The sequence below is a fragment of the Mya arenaria genome, chromosome 16 (assembly GCF_026914265.1).
Source record: "Mya arenaria isolate MELC-2E11 chromosome 16, ASM2691426v1".
Classification (NCBI taxonomy): Eukaryota; Metazoa; Mollusca; class Bivalvia; order Myida; family Myidae; genus Mya; species Mya arenaria.
In genome coordinates, this window is record NC_069137.1 from 42,921,843 (window position 1) to 42,943,504 (window position 21,662).

Consider the following 21,662-nt stretch of genomic DNA (forward strand, 5'->3'; position numbering starts at 1 on the left):
GCCGCTTGTTATGTTTGAAAAAGAAGCTGGGGATCAAACTGCATGCAGTTCATCGCCACCAATATGTACACTGGCACTGTCGTTCAAAATGGTTACCTGAGCTTTCTTGCTAAACTTCAATCTTATACTTTCTCCCCTTTTCATATCTCTAACAACTCTCACACGAGCTACATGGGCTTTGTCACACCACTAGCAATACTCAAGGATACTTCTTCCATAAATTGGTTTCAATCTACAAAAAAAAGCAATAATTTTTCGAACATCGTCATTGTCTCGTATCTTCCTTGACTAACAACTTTCTAAGTGTTGATCGATTGGCTCCCATCCTTGACCAGTTTGTTCCTGCAATTTGTAATTGATATCTGAACATGCTAACGGGCCAAAATCCACTGTGCCCTCTGAGCCTCGACAATCCCACATCCTGACATTTTTCACTGAAAGCTGACCTATTATTGAATAAAGTAGTCATGCTTAGCAGTTCTGTAATTATTTTACAAATTATTTTTTGTATGCTGCATCTAGACCTTGAAATTACTTTACAATTATTTACCAGTATTACATCAATTTAATCTATTAGAGAATGAGCCCTTAAATTATGAGTTTGAAAACATCCATACTGTTAAATCTATGTGAGAAAATAGATTGAACAACGACTCAAGTTTTACCTTGATATCAGACCAAGACGCAGGGAGGTGGGAGCTAAAATAACAACATTACGAACAATTTATTTATTATTAACTCACCTCCGCACAAAGTGCTCAAGATGAGCCTTTGTGGTCGGCCTTTGCCTGGCAATCAAAAACGAAGGCTTTATCGCAGTGACAAGCTTTTTAAGGACAATACTGATGCACGGGTGATGGTCACCGCGCCATCGCACAAACTCTTCTAAAACCCTATTCATCAAGCATCTTAGAGGAAATGTTCAATTATGTGGATAATTGCCTTCTTTCTAAGATGAAACTAACAATGATTTTACACCATAAAGATGAACATAGACAAGAGAACCGTTAAACAATTACCTGCATATTAATGAAGTTGATAAAAAAAGAGATATTAATGAAGTTGATAAAAAAAAGAGATATTAAAAATATTTTTTCATTGATAAAATTCAAAACATTTTATGAGGTTGAAATAGTTTACTAAGAAGTTTCGTGAATACAGCCCCAGGGATATTTCCAGTAGATCACAAACCAGGCAAGGAAAGTGTCCATATGAAATGGTTCGGCATACATTCATAAAATAAAAACTTTTCTTCATAAATCATATCCTTTTATTTCATATGTTGCAAATACATAGAGCATTCAGAATTAAAATTCGATCATAAATAAATTATAAGAAAACAAGATGCTTTAATGTCGGCATCGACATTATGTCGTCTAAATGAACAATGCAAAAGCATACTGCAGTTGTTTAATATCTTCTACTTTTAGTTTTACTTTTAAACCGATAGCTAATTCAAAAACACTGTGTTAAATCAGTTATTTTGTGAACATTCATTGCTTTCAGTTATTTTTGTGAATCTTCTGTGATGTCAGTTATTTTTGTGAATATTCTGTGATGTCAGTTATTTTTGTGAATATTCTGTGATGTCAGTTATTTTTGTGAATCTTCTGTGATGCCAGTTATTATTGTGAATATTCTGTGATGTCAGTTATTTTTGTGAATATTCTGTGATGTCAGTTATTTTTGTGAATATTCTGTGATGTCAGTTATTATTGTGAATCTTCTGTGATGCCAGTTATTATTGTGAATATTCTGTGATGTCAGTTATTATTGTGAATCTTCTGTGATGTCAGTTATATTTGTGAATCTTCTGTGATGTCAGTTATTATTGTGAATCTTCTGTGATGCCAGTTATTTTTGTGAATCTTCTGTGATGTCAGTTATTATTGTGAATTTCAGTGATGTCATTTATTATTGTGTATCTTCAGCGCTGACAGTTCTTTTGTGAATCTTCAGCGCTGACAGCTACTTTTTTAAATATTCTTTGTTGTCAGTTAATTTTGTGAATATTTAATGCTGTCTGTCATTTTTGTGAAACTTCAATGCTGTCAGTTATTTGTATGAATCTTCAGTGCTGTCAGTTATTTGTATGAATCTTCAGTGCTGTCAGTTATTTGTATGAATCTTCAGTGCTGTCAGTTATTTGTATGAATCTTCAGTGCTGTCAGTTATTTGTATAAATCTTCAGTGCTGTCAGTTATTTGTATGAATCTTCAGTGCTGTCAGTAATTTGTATGAATCTTCAGTGCTGTCAGTTATTTGTATGAATCTTCAGTGCTGTCAGTTATTTGTATAAATCTTCAGTGCTGTCAGTTATTTGTATGAATCTTCAGTGCTGTCAGTTATTTGTATAAATCTTCAGTGCTGTCTGTTATTTGTATGAATCTTTAGTGCTGTCAGTTATTTGTATGAATCTTCAGTGCTGTCAGTTATTTGTATGAATCTTCAGTGCTGTCAGTTATTTGTATGAATCTTCAGTGATGTCAGTTATTTGTATGAATCTTCAGTGCTGTCAGTTATTTGTATGAATCTTCAGTGCTGTCAGTTATTTGTATGAATCTTCAGTGCTGTCAGTTATTTGTATGAAACTTCAGTGCTGTCAGTTATTTGTATGACTCTTCAGTGCTGTCAGTTATTTGTATGACTCTTCAGTGCTGTCAGTTATTTGTATGAATGTTCAGTGCTGTCAGTTATTTGTATGAATGTTCAGTGCTGTCAGTTATTTGTATGAATGTTCTGTGCTGTCAGTTATTTGTATGAATCTTTAGTGCTGTCAGTTATTTGTAAGAATCTTTAGTGCTGTCAGTTATTTGTATGAATCTTCAGTGCTGTCAGTTATTTGTATGAATCTTCAGTGCTGTCAGTTATTTGTGTGAATCTTCAGTGTTGTCAGTTATTTTTGTGAATATTCAGAATTGTCAGTTTTTTGTGAATCTTTTTTTGTGAAGATTGGATGGAACAGTTTTCTGTAATTATTGCCAATGTGTTTTCATTTATTAGTAATCAACAAACCATTATTTGTTCAAATGATAATTATATGTGTTACTAGGCATTAAATCCAAGCAACCAAAGTTCATATGATTTCACATTGAACACCTTAAAGCTGCACTCTCAGAGATTGACCGTTTTGACAACTTATTACTTTTTTCGTCTGAAAATGAGCCAAATTTAGCCTTAATGATCGAAAACCATGATTTAAAACTACCGATCAGATGGCAGTGTTTAATATTTACACTCGATTGATGTTTTATGGCTAACAGCTTTACTATTGCTTTAAGAAACATGAAAAATTTGGCAGTTTTCCAAACAATAGAAATCTGTTATAGTGTGAGTTTTTCTATATGAGTGATTTCAAAACACGGATGCCAAAATTAACTGATTCTGAGACAAAATATGAAAAAGTGGTCAAATCGGTCAACCTGTGAGTGCACCTTTAATAAAACATTGAACATAAATTGATCGATATTATCAACACATTCACAAACAACAGTTTAGTTAATAAATAACACAGTTTTATACAGATACAATGCCCCCCTCATAGCACAGAAAATAAGTACTTTTATCACGGTATTGTCATGACAGCCTTGTTTAGTAATGCCATTTGTGTATATATATGTTTCTATACATATGTTGCTCAAAATGAATTTAAAAACGTTTTGGGACCCTCTTAATATAAAGATGCTCTATTAATTCCAAATAAGTTTTACCACAAATACAATTGTTTAGATATAATAAAAAGGATATATATAAATGTCGAAAACAATGGCTCATATGAAGGATAACAGCTTAAATTTGAAAAAAAAGTGCAGAAAACATGGCATTTCTACCTTATGAGACTATAGAAGATCACAGTTAATATTTTATCATTCACCAATCATTTAATATTTTTGCGTTTTCAGCTATTAAATACACAGTAACAATCCTTTTATCAGTATTTAATATTTTCCATACATGCATTATTTAGTAAGCAATTTAAGGTTTATCACTCAAAATCTATGTTTGTTATGCATGTGTATGTATTGATTTTCAATAAGAGTATCACTTTACCCTTTTCATATTGGAAATTCAGAGCAGCAATATTATTTAAGCCAAAACAAAACTGTTAACCTAATGGTCCCCTGAGACACAGCTAGTTTGAATTGACAAGAAACAGTTAAATCAATTTATTGTCCTGAAAACTCAATCTTTATCTAAAACTGTTGAGCTTACAATATTTTGTGGTTATACTGTCAATTATAACAGCTTCCTCTTCACAAATGTTTATACTGTGCCACAGTATTTCAATAAATAATTTTTATTAGAATATTTAATATAATTAAGCAGATAATACATGATAGATGTTCGGGAAAATCTTAATTTAAAAGAGACTCACTCACATTTTATGAGGCCTGATCTAAAAATAATTGTTTCAATTATAAAACATCGTGACAAATTAAATTAAAGCAATATTAGTTATACCGGTATAGTTGAAAAGATGTGAAAGGAATTGCTCTCTTTTGCCGAAAAGCATTAGCAACGCTATTAAAAAATTTGAATAATTTTAGGCTTGCATTCACAAAATAAATATTCAAATGAGTATCTGCAAGCTGCTGATTGGTGTGTTTTCATAATAGTAATTAAAATAATTCCATTCCAACAACATTGGAAAAAGAAAATCTGCAAACCAATCCCCATAGCAACAATAACAATAAGAAATTCTTCTTAAACACACAAAGTTTTTAATTCATCTTTTAACTGCTTTCAGTGACTTTCTCCTTTCTTGCCTGCAACCTGAAAAATAAATATTCATAAACATTCATCAGTGTTTGTGTATGTTTCTGAAACGGTGTTACATTGTTCAATAGATGTTACAGATTCCCTCTTATTTTTAACTGTTATATTTTTTTTTTCATTTGCAAGACAACCTTACCTGCATTTTACAATTACGTTGATTATACAGAACAGTTTTCAAGGAATACGACCCACAAATGAGCTCATTGTCTGATAGCCCCATTAATCATGATGTGAAATTCAGGTGCCTGGTCACCCCATGTAGTGTATCAACCAGTTAGTAGGGTATTGATTGCTAATTTTAAAGAGAAGGTTCTGAAATGGTGTAGTACTGAAGGCGTAAGTTTCTGAAATGATGTTTTAGTGAAAGTGTAAGTTTCTGAAATGATGTTTTAGTGAAAGTGTAAGTTTCTGAAATGACGTTTTAGTGATGGTGAAGTTTCTAAAATGACGTTTTAGTGAAAGTGTAAGTTTCTGAAATGATGTTTTAGTGAAAGCGAAAGTTTCTGAAATGATGTTTTAGTGATGGTAAAGTTTCTGAAATGACGTTTTAGTGAAATTGTAAGTTTCTGAAATGATGTTTTAGTGAAAGTGTAAGTTTCTGAAATGATGTTTTAGTGAAAGTGTAAGTTTCTGAAATGATGTTTTAGTGATGGTGAAGTTTCTGAAATGACATTTTAGTGAAAGTGTAAGTTTCTGAAATGATGTTTTAGTGAAAGTGTAAGTTTCTGAAATGATGTTTAAGTGAAAGTGTAAGTTTCTGAAATGATGTTTTAGCGATGGTGAAGTTTCTGAAATGACGTTTAAGTGAAAGTGTAAGTTTCTGAAATGATGTTTTAGTGAAAGTGTAAGTTTCTGAAATGATGTTTTAGTGATGGTGAAGTTTCTGAAATGACATTTTAGTGAAAGTGTAAGTTTCTGAAATGATGTTTTAGTAAAAGTGTAAGTATCTGAAATGATGTTTGAGTGAAAGTGTAAGTTTCTGAAATGATGTTTTAGTGAAAGTGTAAGTTTCTGAAATGATGTTTTAGTGAAAGTGTAAGTTTCTGAAATGACGTTTTAGCGATGGTGAAGTTTCTGAAATGACGTTTAAGTGAAAGTGTAAGTTTCTGAAATGATGTTTTAGTGAAAGTGTAAGTTTCTGAAATGATGTTTTAGTGATGGTGAAGTTTCTGAAATGACATTTTAGTGAAAGTGTAAGTTTCTGAAATGATGTTTTAGTAAAAGTGTAAGTATCTGAAATGATGTTTGAGTGAAAGTGTAAGTTTCTGAAATGATGTTTTAGTGAAAGTGTAAGTTTCTGAAATGATGTTTTAGTGAAAACGTAAGTTTCTGAAATGACGTTTTAGCGATGGTGAAGTTTCTGAAATGACATTTTAGTGAAAGTGTAAATTTCTGAAATGATGTTTTAGTGATGGTGAAGTTTCTGAAATGATGTTTTAGTGAAAGTGTAAGTTTCTGAAATGATGTTTTAGTGATGGTGAAGTTTCTGAAATGACGTTTTAGTGAAAGTGTAAGTTTCTGAAATGGTGTTTTAGTGAAAGTGTAAGTTTCTGAAATGATGTTTAAGTGAAAGTGTAAGTTTCTGAAATGATGTTTTAGTGCTGGTAAAGTTTCTGAAATGACGTTTTAGTGAAAGTGTAAGTTTCTGAAATGATGTTTTAGTGAAAGTGTAAGTATCTGAAATGATGTTTGAGTGAAAGTGTAAGTTTTTGAAATGATGTTTTAGTGAAAGTGTAAGTTTCAGAAATGTTGTTTTAGTGAAAGCGTAAGTTTCTGAAACGATAGTTTAGAGATATTTTAAGATTCAAAAATAATACTTTTGTGATAGTGTAAGTTTATGAAATAAAGTTCTTTTGACTGTGTAAGTTCCTGAAATGATGTTTTAGTGATGGTGAAGTTTCTGAAATTATGTTTTAGTGACGGTGAAGTTTCTGAAATGATGTTTAAGTCACAGTGATAATATAAGTTTCTGAAATATTTTTTTTGGTGAAAGTGTAAGTTTCTGAAATAGTGTAAGTTTCTGAAAAGATGTTTTAGTGATAGTATAAGTTTCTAGATATTTTTTTTGTGAAAGTGTAAGTTTCTGAAATAGTTCTTTTTGTGAAAGGGTAAGTTTCTGAAATAGTTCTTTTTGTGAAAGTGTAAGTTTCTGAAATAATGTTTTAGTGATAGTGATTATATCTGAAAAAAACAACAACATCTATTGACTGTGTAAGTTTCTGAAATATTTTAGTGATTGTGCAAGTTCATGAAATGATGTTTAAGTGATTGAGTAGGTTTCACTGGATAGCCAAAACAGTAAGTACTACAAAACTATTGCTACCATAAACAAAGAGTTTCAGAATGAATGCCAATCCTGTCTGTTTTTTAAGAGAATCATGGTGTTGTGAACAATGGAACTTACATTTTTATTTGTGTACTGTGACTTAAAGTACCTCTTGAAAGCTGCACTCTCACAGATTGAACCTTTTGACAACTTTTCTTATTTTTTGTCTTGGAAAGAGCAAATTTTTGTGTATATTCTAACGTTTCCCTAAGAAAAATGCATAAAACATCATTTTTTAACTTAAATACAAATATCTGCGATCTTATTTTTTGTCAGCAGTCTTATTTAACTGGTTTCCACAGATTTCTCAAAAATTGGCCCGTTCCAAGACAAAAAATAAAAAAGTTGTCAAAACGTTCAATCTGTGAGAGTGCAGCTTTGAAAAGAATACAAGAATCAATTTCTACCCAGGAAAAAGCTTATAGTACAATCAGAATCTAAATATAGTCATCCTTACCCGCTTGAACTCGCTCATATTGGTTGCATTAACTGGCGAGCCAATAAAGCCAAGGTGATCCAACTGTGTCACTTCACCACCTCCTTGGTTGTCTCTGACAAATAGCTGAAACAGTCAATCCATGGTGAACCAATGGTGATGTGAAAATACTCATGCCAAAAATAGTTTTAATAATGAAATATCATTTTACATTACATTCTATCAAAGAAATGTTTTTCAAATATAAAACTGTTCGTTATTTAATACTGAAATATCATTTTACATTACACTCTATCAAATATAAAACTGTTCAAGTTATTAAATACTCAATTCTTTTTCTTGTAATGGCCAAAAAAGCCAAAATTTTTGACCTACTAAACCCCAAGATCAGTCTTTCAGAAGCTATTGATTAGAAAATGTTTTCCTAGTATTTTTAAAGACTAACATGCTGTTGACCTACTGACCCAAAAATTGGGAGGGATAAGTTCTGATAATCTTCATGTCATTCATAAATTATTGATCGAAAATGAAAGTGTGATGCAGAAAAAAATGTAATAAATAAATGTATCTGCACCGCTTCATTAGTAACCTACAAAAACATCACCACATGAACCCTAACATGTCTCTGTTTGTATTTTCTGTGACAAAAAGGCATTAACCAACAATGGTTAAAGCAAGAGTTATGCAACGGTTGCTAGTAACATGTGTACCATGGCATAAAAAAAAAATGTTTGGTTAGGGTTACATCCTTTTCAAAATTAGGTAGGGTAGGTAGGCTTTTTTTTTTATTATTTGGTTTATATAAGACTGTCATTTTCATCATAGCGGAATGTGGTTAAAGTTATCTTCTGAGAAAGCATTTATGGTTTTAAACTACTTTAAACTACATATTGAAAAGCAATTAAAAAAAAAAAATTGTTCCCCATTTTTTTTTTCAAACTGACTAAAAAACCCGATAGGGTCGGCGCCTATTCCGTAGGTAGGGTCGGGTAACCGAACCAAATGAATTTTTTTAAGGCCCAAGTTCCAGTTGAATATCTTTCACTTGAAATACTTTTAATGTGTCTGTCTTAACAGAATTTAATATTTGAAGTAAAAAAAATGTCAATAAAACACACAATTTAATATAAAATCATGCATAAAAGCATTTTAGTCACATATTTGAAGTACTGTTATGGCCTAGGTAAGTTTTTGAATGCAACACTGTCACTGACACCAATGGTGATGAAAAACTCCGACAAAAAGATAACCACAATACCTGAAAATATTTTACTGAAAAAAAGACAAACATTTACATGCATATTCTCTTGCAGTAAAAGAAAACTCATTGAATACTCTTTTTGAAAAGCTATCTAATTTCATCCTAAACCAAGTTATTTTTTATTTTTCTAAAAAAAATATTATTGTAGCTTTTCAATGTTTGGTCAATCATAGAAAACTTTTTCCAGTAATTTAAAAATAAAATAAAATATAATTGTAGCCTTTTGTGTAGTTTAAACATTTCAATGTTTGGCCAAACATACTCAACATTATCCCTGTAATTGTTTTTCTTAAAAAAATGTTCTAATAGCTTTTTGTTAGTTTAACATTTCAATGTTTGGTCAATCTTGTCATATGACAACAACAATTAGTTATCATCGGAGAGAAACTTACCGTAACACTTGTGACATTTTGGAACTTGACATATCTCAGAGTGGCCAAATTTCCCTCTTTTATATCCTCAGTTGTCAGCCTAAAAAAAACAAAAAACAGGACATATTAAAGGGACTGGACACCAATGGTAACAAGAATGGCAAATACAGTATTTCCTCAAAATAAGGCTAAAATTGTCAATATGAGCTAGTATTAGGCGATAATACATCAGTTTATATGATAAAGAAAATATTTTGTCGCTGTGTCAGCTAATTTACCCGTTTAAAAAAAAGCACATATTGGTTCCAAGTTTATAGTGTGTAATTTAGCTTGTGAAAGTCATGTGATTGGTACAGATACTGACCCGTTTTTGAAATTTACTGCTCTTTACGTCGTAAAAAAATCCAGTAAATTTTGAATTAGAAAAATATGCAAAAGGTTTGGCAAATGCATGTGTGATAAGCAATGTGATAATACATCATTAAGTAAGATTCCAAGAGGTGTACACAATAATATCAATTTATGACAGTTTTTGACAATTGTCTTTTTTCTTGCAATTGTATCCAATATAATTATAAATGCAGGCCTCTAGCAAAGTATCCAAATAAATTAGGTCTACAGGTTACAGTTTATTGTAATTTCACCCAATGTCAGTGTCCAGAATGCTTAAAAATTATTATTTAAAATTATTTCATTAATCTTATCTTCAAATTCTCCTACAGAACAGAGCCTTCCAACTAACACCTCATGAAACTGATGAGATATTTACAAAGTGTGGGCTAACTCGGATATATGGGTGTACAATCCATAAGCTTTTTGCCTTTGACAGATATCAGGGTATCCTGGAACAGGCATGGTATTCAATATTCAACTTAAGTAAATCTTATGGTCATACATCATTGACTCCAATCACTCTATTGGTCAGTTATTAATAACAAGTAATCCTATTAGCTACATCATTCTGATATCAAATTAAGACCAGTATTGAATACCAGACCTGTCCTCATTTTTTAGAAAAGTTCTAAAATAAGCCCTTATTTACATTCAGACTGCTTGAAAGCTTGCATGTTATAACTTTAAGTATATACTATTGTGTAACCTACGGTTATACAATTGGGTCAAGGGTTTTATATCAAAATGAATTTACAGAGCTACATTTTCTCAAAATTTTAGACAAGTAACCATCATCAAAGCTTCGCAAAAGCTGTGCTTAAAACTTCATTAAAGTGCTGATGAAGCATACAGCATTTGCTTTTTACTAAAATGCAGTATTGGGGAAAAACCCCCACAGCTTTTGCGAAATACTTTCAACATTTATTGAAAAAACGCAGCTTTAAAAGAGCACAGCTTTTGCCAAGAGCGGCAACTTTTGAGAAGCTTTGTGCAGTAAAAGGGCAGCTGTGCTTTATTCCCTGAAACTGACAAAAACCTGTGCATCTATAATGACACGAGTTTCTTTAAGGATGAATATTGTATACCAGTAATACGAACTTCTAAGTCCGTGTTGGTTCCTTGTTGTCTACATTGTAAAAACCGTGGCTGTAACATTTTAGGATAAACATGGTATAAGTATATTTTTATAATTTTTATACTTACTCAAGGGTCTGTGTTGGCTCCATGCTATCTGCTGAGTCAAAGTCCAGAGACCGAGGCTGGTTCTGAAACACCTTCACAGTCTTGGGTCCTTTGTCTGGAAAAAAAACATTTAAACAAATAGTTAAATAAAGACATGTTCCATTACATAATTTTTGAAAATTGGAACAAATTTTAGGAAGTTTGCCCTTCTACATAAAATTGTAAAATGTTAAGTAAGTAGAAAAACAACACAAAATCAACTGTTTACTTTTTGCTAGTACAGTCGAACCCCTTAGGCTCGATCTCCCAGGGACCAGCAAAAATAACTTGAGCCTCAGAAAACTCAAGACAAGCAGAAATGCTTACCATCAGTATAAAGAAATCGGTCTTTTACATTCAGTTTGAGCCAAGAAGTAATTGAGCCAGGCAAGTTCCAGCCAAGGGGGTTCGACTGTACATTTGACTCATATTTTGTATCACAAGTCTCTAGCCAAACTTACCCTCTGGACCATACAGTTTTAATGAGTGAAGCTTTACAGGCTGACTAAACTCTATGCTGATAAGGAGCTGAAAAACACAGTGACAAAACTTCAAAAGCCTTTTAACATTTAGTACAAGCACATTGTGCTACATCAGGGCAGGTTTCTTAAGTGATTTCCTTAAGTATCTTACTGATTAGATATTGGCAGTATGGCCGCCGCCATTTTGTTTTCCTGTTGACAAAGCCTTTTGGAAATACAGATCAGGAATGAGTCTTTATTCTTTGCAATCCGGAAAAAAACACTCCTTTGTGATCTGTATAATTACTTAAGACTTTTTGTCAACAGAGACACCTATACAAGGAAAATAACGATAATGTTTTTATGATATAATTTTAGAACTTTTTCCTTTATGCCTAAAAAAAAGGCCTAACAAGGTTGGTGAGGAAAAAATAAGGTCAGTTGGGTTACTGGAAACACAGGTTTTTTTGTTTTTTGGCCTAAGACGGTGGTTGGTCAAAGCAAAACAAAGCAAATGACAAACCATACACTAGGGTAGCTAACCTTGTCAGTATCAGTTCCACTCTAGGTAGCCCCCTTGCTGGTAATAGAGTGGGCCATAATATTGTTGTCAGCTTACGGTAGATGGTTATCAGTTTAACAAAGCAAATGGCAAACAACACTAATGAGAGCAACTCATCTATTTACAAGTCAGATTCTGGTAGCTTGTAAGACAGTTTGCCAATGGATGATCACCAGCTTCTTAAACAAATGGCAATCCCTAAACTAAGGAGAGTAACTCTCATCAGACTATAGGTAGCCTCCCTTGCTGCTAAGACAGTGAGGAAGTGGATGATTGTCAGCTTAGAAACAAAATTGCAAACCCTGAACTAAGGGGAGTAACTCACCTGTTCATCACAGTCAGACTCTAGGTAGCCTCCCTTGCTGCTAAGACAATGGGCCAGTGGATGATCATCAGCTTCATTAAGGCACTCACATCCAGACTTGTTTATAAAAGTGCTCAGGTCCATCTGCAAATAGATTAAATTTGTTAATGGGAATAAAAAAAGACAAAAAAAAAGACTGGAGTACCCGGTACTGCAATGATATGTCTAATATTTGAGATAACAAATCAAATATCTTTTAAGATCATGTCTGTCTACCAAAGCTCAATAGGTTAAATCTGGCATTGACTGTGTTCTCAAAATTCAAATATTGACAGTTGTCCACACTTTTACTTTGTTTTTTTAAGTGTGTGTTTCAAACCTTGAGGGTTTAGACACCAGATGATACCATTGCCAGAAAATATAAATAAAAATGTCAAAGAAATAAAATTGATATTGTTGTGTACAACCTATTAAACCTTACTTTTGGCTGTATTACATGGTTAACGACGCATGAATATTTCTCAGTGTTTAGTGTATTCTTCTAATTCAATGTTTACTGGGTTGTCTACCATGTTAATCCTAGTAAATATAAAAATAACATCAGAAAAATAACATCAGTTTATATATCTGTATTAATCGTTTGACTTTCACATGCTAAATATACACACTATAAACTGGGAAACCCTTATACATTATTTTTTAACAGGTATACTAAGATGAGACAGCGACAAAAAAATATTTCATCATGTAAAATGATGTACTAGGCCTCATACTAGTTTGTATTGGAAATCATAGGCTTGTTTTGAGGAAATACTGTATATGCCGATTTAGGAACCATCTTATGTCTAGTCCCTTAAAGCTTTATACAGGCCCCAATTTCTCCAAACTTCTTAAGTCCCTTATAACAGGATTAAGCTAATCTCATTATTTTTGGTTTTCAGGTAATTGCGTAATATTTACTTCTTTAAGAGTTTTTTTCACTTTAGATAGAAATTATCTTTATGATAATCACAATACACAATTTTCATTTATCAAAATTCAATTTAAGTATGTATTTCGGCTAATTGAAATAAGCTACTTAAGCCTGTTAAGCTTAAGAAGTTTTGAGAAATTGGGGCCAGAAGATTACTTTACCACAATTCTCCAATGATGATAATAATGTTCTTTCATAAAGCCTTATTAAAAATCCCGATTTGTTTGCCTGTGTCCTATACATCCTCGAGTCCTATACACAACAAGGCAGTCTGAAGGCAGTCTCGTGTGACCTTGACCTTTGAGGTATGGACCCGGGTCAAGGTCACTGCACATCGTCTCAATGAGGACAACATTTGTACGAAGTAATATGGTAATCCATCAATGCATAAGTAAGTTCCCGGACACGAACTGTTACAGCCGGACAGACGGACAGACTGACAGACAGATGAAGTGCATTCCTCCGTGGCGGAGGATTAATAAAATATACAGCAACACTTTTTAAAAGTTTTAGCAAAGCATAACATGAATATTAAAGATCTTTATGAATTAAAAGCTATTAGAATGCCTCTTCTTAGTCTTAACGGTTGAGGTGTTAGCACAATAATGCCAACAGCTCCACCAAGGCTATCAAAATACTTCATTGATTTCAGCTCATATAAATTCACATGTCTTTGTCTTTCTCATTATAAAACTACCTATAGATCTATATATATCAAAACACATCATTAGTTTTTCAGCAATGTCCCATGTGATAATTTTTTATACATACACGCGTGCTGTCTAAAAATAGCTTTCTAAAGGGCCTGGGCACAATACAAGCTTATTAAAATATAGTTGGAAATACTTGTAAGTAAGCAGTTGTCCGACTTAACACAAGCCCACATGCCCTGCACTGGTAAAATGTCTTATGGGCTTGCTCAAATTCTGAATTTTATATAGCAGGGCTTGTTCAAAAGTTTGATGTCAAGCAATTGTATAACAATTTTGGCTTGTTCATCGGGTCCAAAAGTCTAATTTTGTTCACTGAGTAAGGCGCAAAAAACTAAATATAGAAATATAAATAAACTGGAAAAGGTTCATCAAATAACATAATAATAATGCCGGAAATAATTTATCACTTCATATGGTTAACATGATATGCTTTCTGATATATATCTATACAAGAGATGTTTAATCAATAAAATTTAGGGGTCATCAACTGGTCAGGCCCAACATTTATGTCAAGTTTGCTGACTATTGGTCCAGGAATTGAAGATTTATCACTCGGACAAGCTTTAGTCTACCAATGGGCCGAGAGACCTACCAACCGACATATGTAAAGCAATATACCCCCTCTTCTGTGAAGGGGGGCAATATAATGTCTCTTGATACTCACATGGCCCTTCACCATGACTTCGTCTCCCCCATCCTCTTCCCCTTCCCCGCCGTACCACTTTTTAATCTTCTCCTCAAGGCTGTTTGGGTCTGCTCCGCGCTGGGAATCAATCTTCACTTTGTTCTTGTAGAATATGAACGTGGGCATGGCTGAAACACCTTGTGCCTGGGCTGTCCCCTAAGAATTTAATTTGATATTCATTACTTTTGTTAACCAAAGTTGCTTATGGAAATCTTCTCATATATATATAATAGAAAAGATTGTTAATGCAGGATCATCTTGAGCCTATTTGTACCCCAAAAAATGAAATTCCATGTTTGTTCGTTTTGTTTAAACCAAATTTCCGATCATTCGGAAAGCCTCGGCCATTTTTCTATGGAAAAAAAACCTCAGATGAATGCCAGAACATGATTAGAAGAAGTTTGTAAAACTTTAATAATAGTATTAATTATTTGTAGTGTTTTAACGAGATTTTTGCATATACATCTTAGTTTAAATTGACTGCATGTGAAGTTTATAATGCAAACATTCCCAAGAGATAAGTCATCAAGTTTAACCGCTTAACTGACATTACTATGCAATCTACTTGCAACATAGTTATATGTAAAAAATTCTGACATTTCAGACCGTCCATAAATATCTGATGTTGTTTTCGAAGGTAAAAGGCCTCACAGTTCCAATTGTGCCCAAAGACATGTCAACTTACAAGATATTGGTCAAAGTCATTTTTTAGGCACATTGTCATGACAACTTACCTGACATTGGTCAACGTCAACCTTTAGGAAAACAGTCTTCAGACATGTATGTCAACTTATCTGACATTGGTAGACGTCAACATTTAAGAACCCTGCCCACAGACATGTCAACCTACCTGACATTGGTCGACTTCAACCTTTAAGAACACACCTTCTGACATGACAACTTACCTGACATTGGTCGACGTCAACCTTTAGGAACACTGCCTACCGACATGTCAACTACCCTGACATTGGTCGACATCAACCTTTAGGAACAATGCCTTCCAACATGACAACTTACCTGACATTGGTCGACGTTAACCTTTAGGAACCCTGCCTTCAGACATGTCAACTTACCTGACATTGGTGGAAGTCAACCTTTAGGAACACTGCCTTCCGCCATGACAACTTACCTGACATTGGTCGACGTCAACCTTTAGGAACACTGCCTTCAGACATGTCAACTTACCCGACATTGGTTGACGTCAACCTTTAGGAACCCTGCCTTCAGACATGTCAACTTATCTGACATTGGTGGAAGTCAACCTTTAGGAACACTGCCTTCCGCCATGACAACTTACCTGACATTGGTCGACGTCAACCTTTAGGAACACTGCCTTAGGGTACTTTGCACTGAGCTGAACGAACAAAGGAGCTATCCGGTTACATGGTCCACACCTGAAATGTAGTGGGATTTCAATTTTATTTACTGAAAAACGACCAACAAAAATCATGGCCTTATAGATACAACATGTAGAAACTGATAGATTATGTAAAATTCTCACGGAAGATTCTCACCTCTGATGTTTGGGAGAGATTATCGCTGAGAATCTTGTGCTGGAAAATGGTTCCAGTTTGACTAACAATAATTGTTCCAATTATTGTTAGTACAAACAGTTTTTGACAACACCTAATTGTAGTTTAATTCATTAATAACTTGTACTTCTTAACTATGCTACGTAATGTGTATGTTTGAAATTATTATGTGTTGTTTTTGCTTTCAGCCATATTGTTGATGATAACAACTGAAAACTTTCGAAAGTATAAATGAACTAAACTTTTGTCATTCTATGAACATAGTGTTTTAATGATTATGATGTTGAGTTCCAAATGTTCCAAACAAAAATCCTATCCTTTAGAACATGTTATTCCATTTGGAAATCGTCACAGGTATGATCAGAAAACCTGGCAAAATAACTGGTTAATATATCTTAATTCTTTTTTCCTTGTCAATATAAAAATTAGCAACAAAGGCCTTGACAAATCAAATTTTTAAACAAAATTGTTGGACTGGCAATTTTTTTTCAGACCAACAAACTATTGGAAGCTGTTAGTCCAAATAATTGTACGTTTATAGTTTTTTTTACGATTTTTGATATGGCAAATGAGCCATAATATGGAGTCCGGGATTTTGCGTTACATCACAGAAATTTCAGTTTAATCGTATGTATCTGAAGAAATACATGTGATATACAGATTTGTAAAATTAAAGAAAATTTTCAAGACAAATAACTGTCTTTATTGATATGATGTTGACCTTTCAAGCAACTGTTACTTCATTTAAATCATACATTTATCATCCATTTTCCAGGTGTCCTGTGCGGACATTTTCAGGAGGGGTTGTTCAAAATACAAACTAAATGTGATTTCTTTTTATGTAATCCTTGTAGGCTTATTTGTGTGAAATAAAAACGTGGACATTTTATTTGTATTTACTAATTTCAGTTTTATTTCAGCAGCGGTAATACTATTATTTTCCAAAATAAAACCATGTAATGCGACGTAACCAAATGTGTCCACCTTGTTACGTCACAGAAAAAAGCATTATAACTCATGACCTTGACATCGATGCATCTTCGCGCAGCATGATAACAACGTGATCGATCGTGAACTTTGATAATGTCGTAAACTGGTGGTTCTGGAAAACGTCGGATTATAATGACAGGGAAGTCAACTATCGGGTGCGAAAGTTGTGTCTTTTTTGTTACGTCGCATTATTTTTATATTAGTAACAAATACTTAGTGCAACACCTCGGAAACGCGGTATTATCAGTTCTGTTTACGACATCCATAACTGTTTCACCAATTTTCGGTATTTTCGTTGCCTTTTTACGGTACAAGACGAGCATGGCAACCTCAAGTATGAACGAGGTAAGACTTCAAAAAAAAATTACGTCGGCAACAAATCGCGGCATTCACTGGTCGCCAAGAATATATCATAATACGTCCTTTTATTTAGCAAAGTGATCAGTGATGTATGGAAACCCTTTACAATTATTTAATTCAACAGAAATAACCTTTTATTTAGTATTGACTGAAGAAAGTCGTGTCCCGTATTACGTCCATTGCATATGACAACTGTCTACGGCGATATAGATGATGTATACGCAAAAATAATGTGTTTGCATAAGTGAATCTATATATACTTTTGAATGGAAAACAATTTATAATAAAATAGATGAGATGCATTGTGATTACTCCAACTTTGTTTGTGCATAACAAAGACACCAGTGTGGATATTTGTGTGTAACCAAGACACCGCAATACACACGTTTGACTGATGTTTGATGTTTGGTGTCCTGTTACACAAATTGTGTCCAGTTACATCTCACTTTGTGTCTTGTTACATCAATCTTCAACTAGGTAACAAACTGCTAAATATTTAACTAAATACATGATTCTGTATTTAAAGCAATTCAAATAAAGCTATTGATTGATGTAAGTGGTCTAAATAAGTGAAAACAATCAACTGGACTTCATAAGAATGCTTTGTAATATGGTGTCCAGTGTTACTAACAATAAAACTTAAAATCCACATTACTTTGTATTTAAAGCTAGAAGTGTTATGCCATTTCAAATATAATTGCTTTAGATATTGTTCTATCCTAATACAGCATAAAATTTGACAAACGCAAATATTAAAAAAGAGGACACCACAGTGTTTGTGATGTAACGCAAATTCCCGGACTCCATATTATGGCTCAAATCCTTCACGTACAAATTGTTTAGTATCAAAAGTGGGTAGTTATTCCGATTGGTATTCCGGGTTAAAGCATTTAGCATCTAAAAAATATCCTAAAAACAAGAAATATTACCAGATTACATTATTTTATATCAGTTCCATACATAAAAATGTCATATCCTACAAATAATTATGAGTTTGACATGCTTTTTTTTCATTTCTTGCTGTCAAATCATATCGATATATACATGAAGGGCACCTGCAAGGCTTCAGGGCACAGTTTTAAAAACAATCGGTACATTTCGGCCATGGCTGAGTTGTTACGTTTGTATTTATGAGGTCTATCTCGAAGCTTGTTGGAGGTGGCTGAGTTATTACGATTGGGTCGAGTTGTTCCGCTTGGCATAATTGTTGTGTGTGTCAGTCAACTTTCGTTTTATTGAAAAGGTAAATAATGTGTTTTAATGCATTAAATGCTTGTTTTGTGCAAAATAACTTCTCACTTACATGGTAAAATATGAATATAAACCTTAAAACCATAAATAACTTCAGTTAATACAATTTCAATATTTTTCAAAACACCCCTGTTTTTTGTACAAACCCGTTTAGACGTTAGGGATTGGAAGAATCCCCTATAACATGTCTATTATTTTAGACTAGGAATCTGTCAGTCCAAATGTCAGACACATTTTCAAAACTTTCTTGGTGTCTGACATGTGTATTATAGAATTTATGGCCAGGTAACAGAATGACAACTGGAGAAATACTCATGTTTGTCAAATAAATCACAGTGGATTATGGACAATGCTTTATCACAGACTGTGCAGGAGTGAGAGTTGTGTATTGCAGTTTAAAGAACGGGCATGTATGGAACGCACAAAAGCATTATTTTAACTTTAAAATATTTAATTATTTACTGCGCAATTTACTTTCACTTTTTGTTTTTAGTTTCTGCAGTATGATTGTTGTTTAAGGGTCATTGCTTTTGAACTTTAATTTGATTGGCTGTTCTTTTTTGGGGTATAAATAAAGAAAAAGTTCGCGGTTTTTCATTAGAGCATTTTTTCGTCGAGTTGGAAGTTTGTAAGAACATGTACCCCTCTCCCCCTCATACATGAAACCTAGTCCAAATAATTGTACGTTGACAGATTTTTTTTAGATTTTCGATATGGCAAATCCTTCACGTACAAATTGTTTAATATCGAAAGTGGGTAGTTGTTCCGATCAGGATTCCGGGTTAAAGCATATAGCGTCTATAAAATATCATAAAAACAAGAAATATTACCAGATAATGTTATTTTATAATAGTTCCGTACACAAAAAATAAATATCCAACTTATAATTATGAGTTTGACGGCTTTTCTTCATTTCTTTCTGTCAAAAAATAACGATATATACATGAAGGGCACCTGCAAGGCTTCAGGGCACAGTTTTAAATCGCTCGGAACATTTCGGCCATGGCCGAGTTGTTTCGATTGTATAAAGAGGTCTATCTCGAACTTTTGTCGGAGGAGGCCGAGTTATTACGATTGTATCGAGTCGTTCCCCTTCGCATAATTGCTGTCTGTGTCAGTCAACTTTCGTTTTATTGGAAAGGTAAATAACTTGTTTTAATGCATTAAATGCTTGTTTAGTGCAAAATAACATTTCACTTACATGGTAAAATATGAATATAACTCTTTATGATCAATTTCAACTATAAAATACTTCACTTAAAACAATTTCAATATTTTTAAAACACCCCCGTTTTTTGCACATTCCCATTTAGACGTTAGGGATTGGAAGAATCCCGTATAACACCTCTATTATTTTAGACCAGTCTGTACGAAAGTCATTATCACATTGCAGGACACGAGGTCCTGCAATACTTGTCTGCATTGCAGGACCGGACCAGTTTTTGCAGGTCTGAAAATTTTATGTACATTTTAGTCATTCTCGTAAAATAAAACCAGAGTGATGATGCTATGTGTACCATACCGTTAGATTTATCATTATCAAACCTCTGATGAATGAGGTCTGATTTTCAAGAGTCAAAATCAGATTTTTTAAGAGTCATTGTCCGTTTTATTTCTAAATTCTTGGTCGTTCTTCATAAATAATAGTTATTATCTGTTATAAGATGGCATTGCAAGGTAATGATTATCTATACTTGGTATAGAAAAATCTTTATTCCTTTCTATTACACAATAAGAACGAATAAAAATTTCATTAATTTCATGTAAGACAAGATATATTTTAGCATTGTTGTTTTTCAAACCATCGTACTTAGCGAAAAAGCCGAAGATATCTGGTAATTTGCATAATGGGCGGAGTTTATAATTACGTCATTAGTTTGAGTTGGTAACGGTCAGATTCCAGATTGATAATCCCTTGTCACTTCGGCAGTTAATTGCTTTTGACTCTAATTGATTAAACAAACATTTAGAGCTTGCCTTGCTGCTCCTTTCAAATGATACCGACTCTTGCACTGAAAATATCCCGGGTTAAAACTGACGCATTGCAGAAATTAATGATACGTCAATTCCGTGTCATTTACGATTTCTGTGCGTCAAAACCCGGGTCAATTGAAAGCCCTGAATTTATGTTGTAAACATAGGTTAGTTAATTAAATTAACAAGAAACACTTTTGACACATCATTAATAAACAACAGATTTTTCCCTAAAATTATTGCCGGACACGCGGGCCTACAATATACATGCGATTGCCGGACCTTGCCATTTATTACCGGCGGGAGCCGAGGTCCGATGGACTTTCGTACAGACTGTTAGACTAACATGAAACCCATCATATTAGAAAACAATATATTGAGACCTTAATCTTAAACTATGAGGCTCTGGATTCAGAATTAAGTAAATTATCTTAACCCTTTACCACTATGGCAAGTCATCATGAATAAGTGAAGTATTAAACTCTAGTCCACCTAAATGGCCCTCAACGAGTCTTTTGACGATATTTTTGATACACATGAAAGGTCAAAATAATAAAAAAAGCCCTGATGGCTCATTATTGTAGATTTCTATATTAAAGCCCGGCATACAAACCACCTCGCATACTCTTATAATAATACTTATTAAAATTTAAGGGTTTTTCTGTAATTTCACCAACCCCGTGGAAAACGCCAATGGTCAGTATCCGCAGTCAAACTCATTGACATTGATAACTCCATCAATTATGTAACTTAACCAATATATACTGTACCATTTGTAATTTTCATTACAACAAATGTTTTATTTCATCGATTATCAATACATCGTCGTTACGCTAAGCATCGAGTAAATTCAGATAAAAAGGTGTATCCGAAAACACATCCAGATTTTACACAGAAAGTGTAGGTATTCACCATGTCGCATAATAATCCACAACAACCAATTTATTTCCAGCGTTCGTTAGCTCTGGATCAAATTCAGCATCCGTCGCAATTACTCTGACGTTATTTGCCATTCTATCTGTGAAATTTAATAATTTCACAACTTTTCTGGGATGACAGTTGAAAAATGCCGC

General features: G+C 33.3%; 1 protein-coding gene across 1 annotated transcript; it reads right to left on the reverse strand.

Moving 5' to 3' along the window:
- Positions 1-1,256: 1,256 nt before the first annotated feature.
- On the reverse strand, positions 1,257-21,662 carry LOC128222227 (thioredoxin-like protein 1). Its single transcript, XM_052931167.1, has 9 exons — positions 21,502-21,662; positions 15,780-15,876; positions 14,462-14,638; positions 12,133-12,255; positions 11,246-11,312; positions 10,767-10,860; positions 9,192-9,270; positions 7,560-7,664; positions 1,257-4,773 (listed from the first exon to the last, which is right to left on the reverse strand). The coding sequence occupies exons 1-9, from the start codon at positions 21,600-21,602 to the stop codon at positions 4,744-4,746; spliced, it is 873 nt and encodes a 290-aa protein (XP_052787127.1). The 5' UTR covers positions 21,603-21,662; the 3' UTR covers positions 1,257-4,743.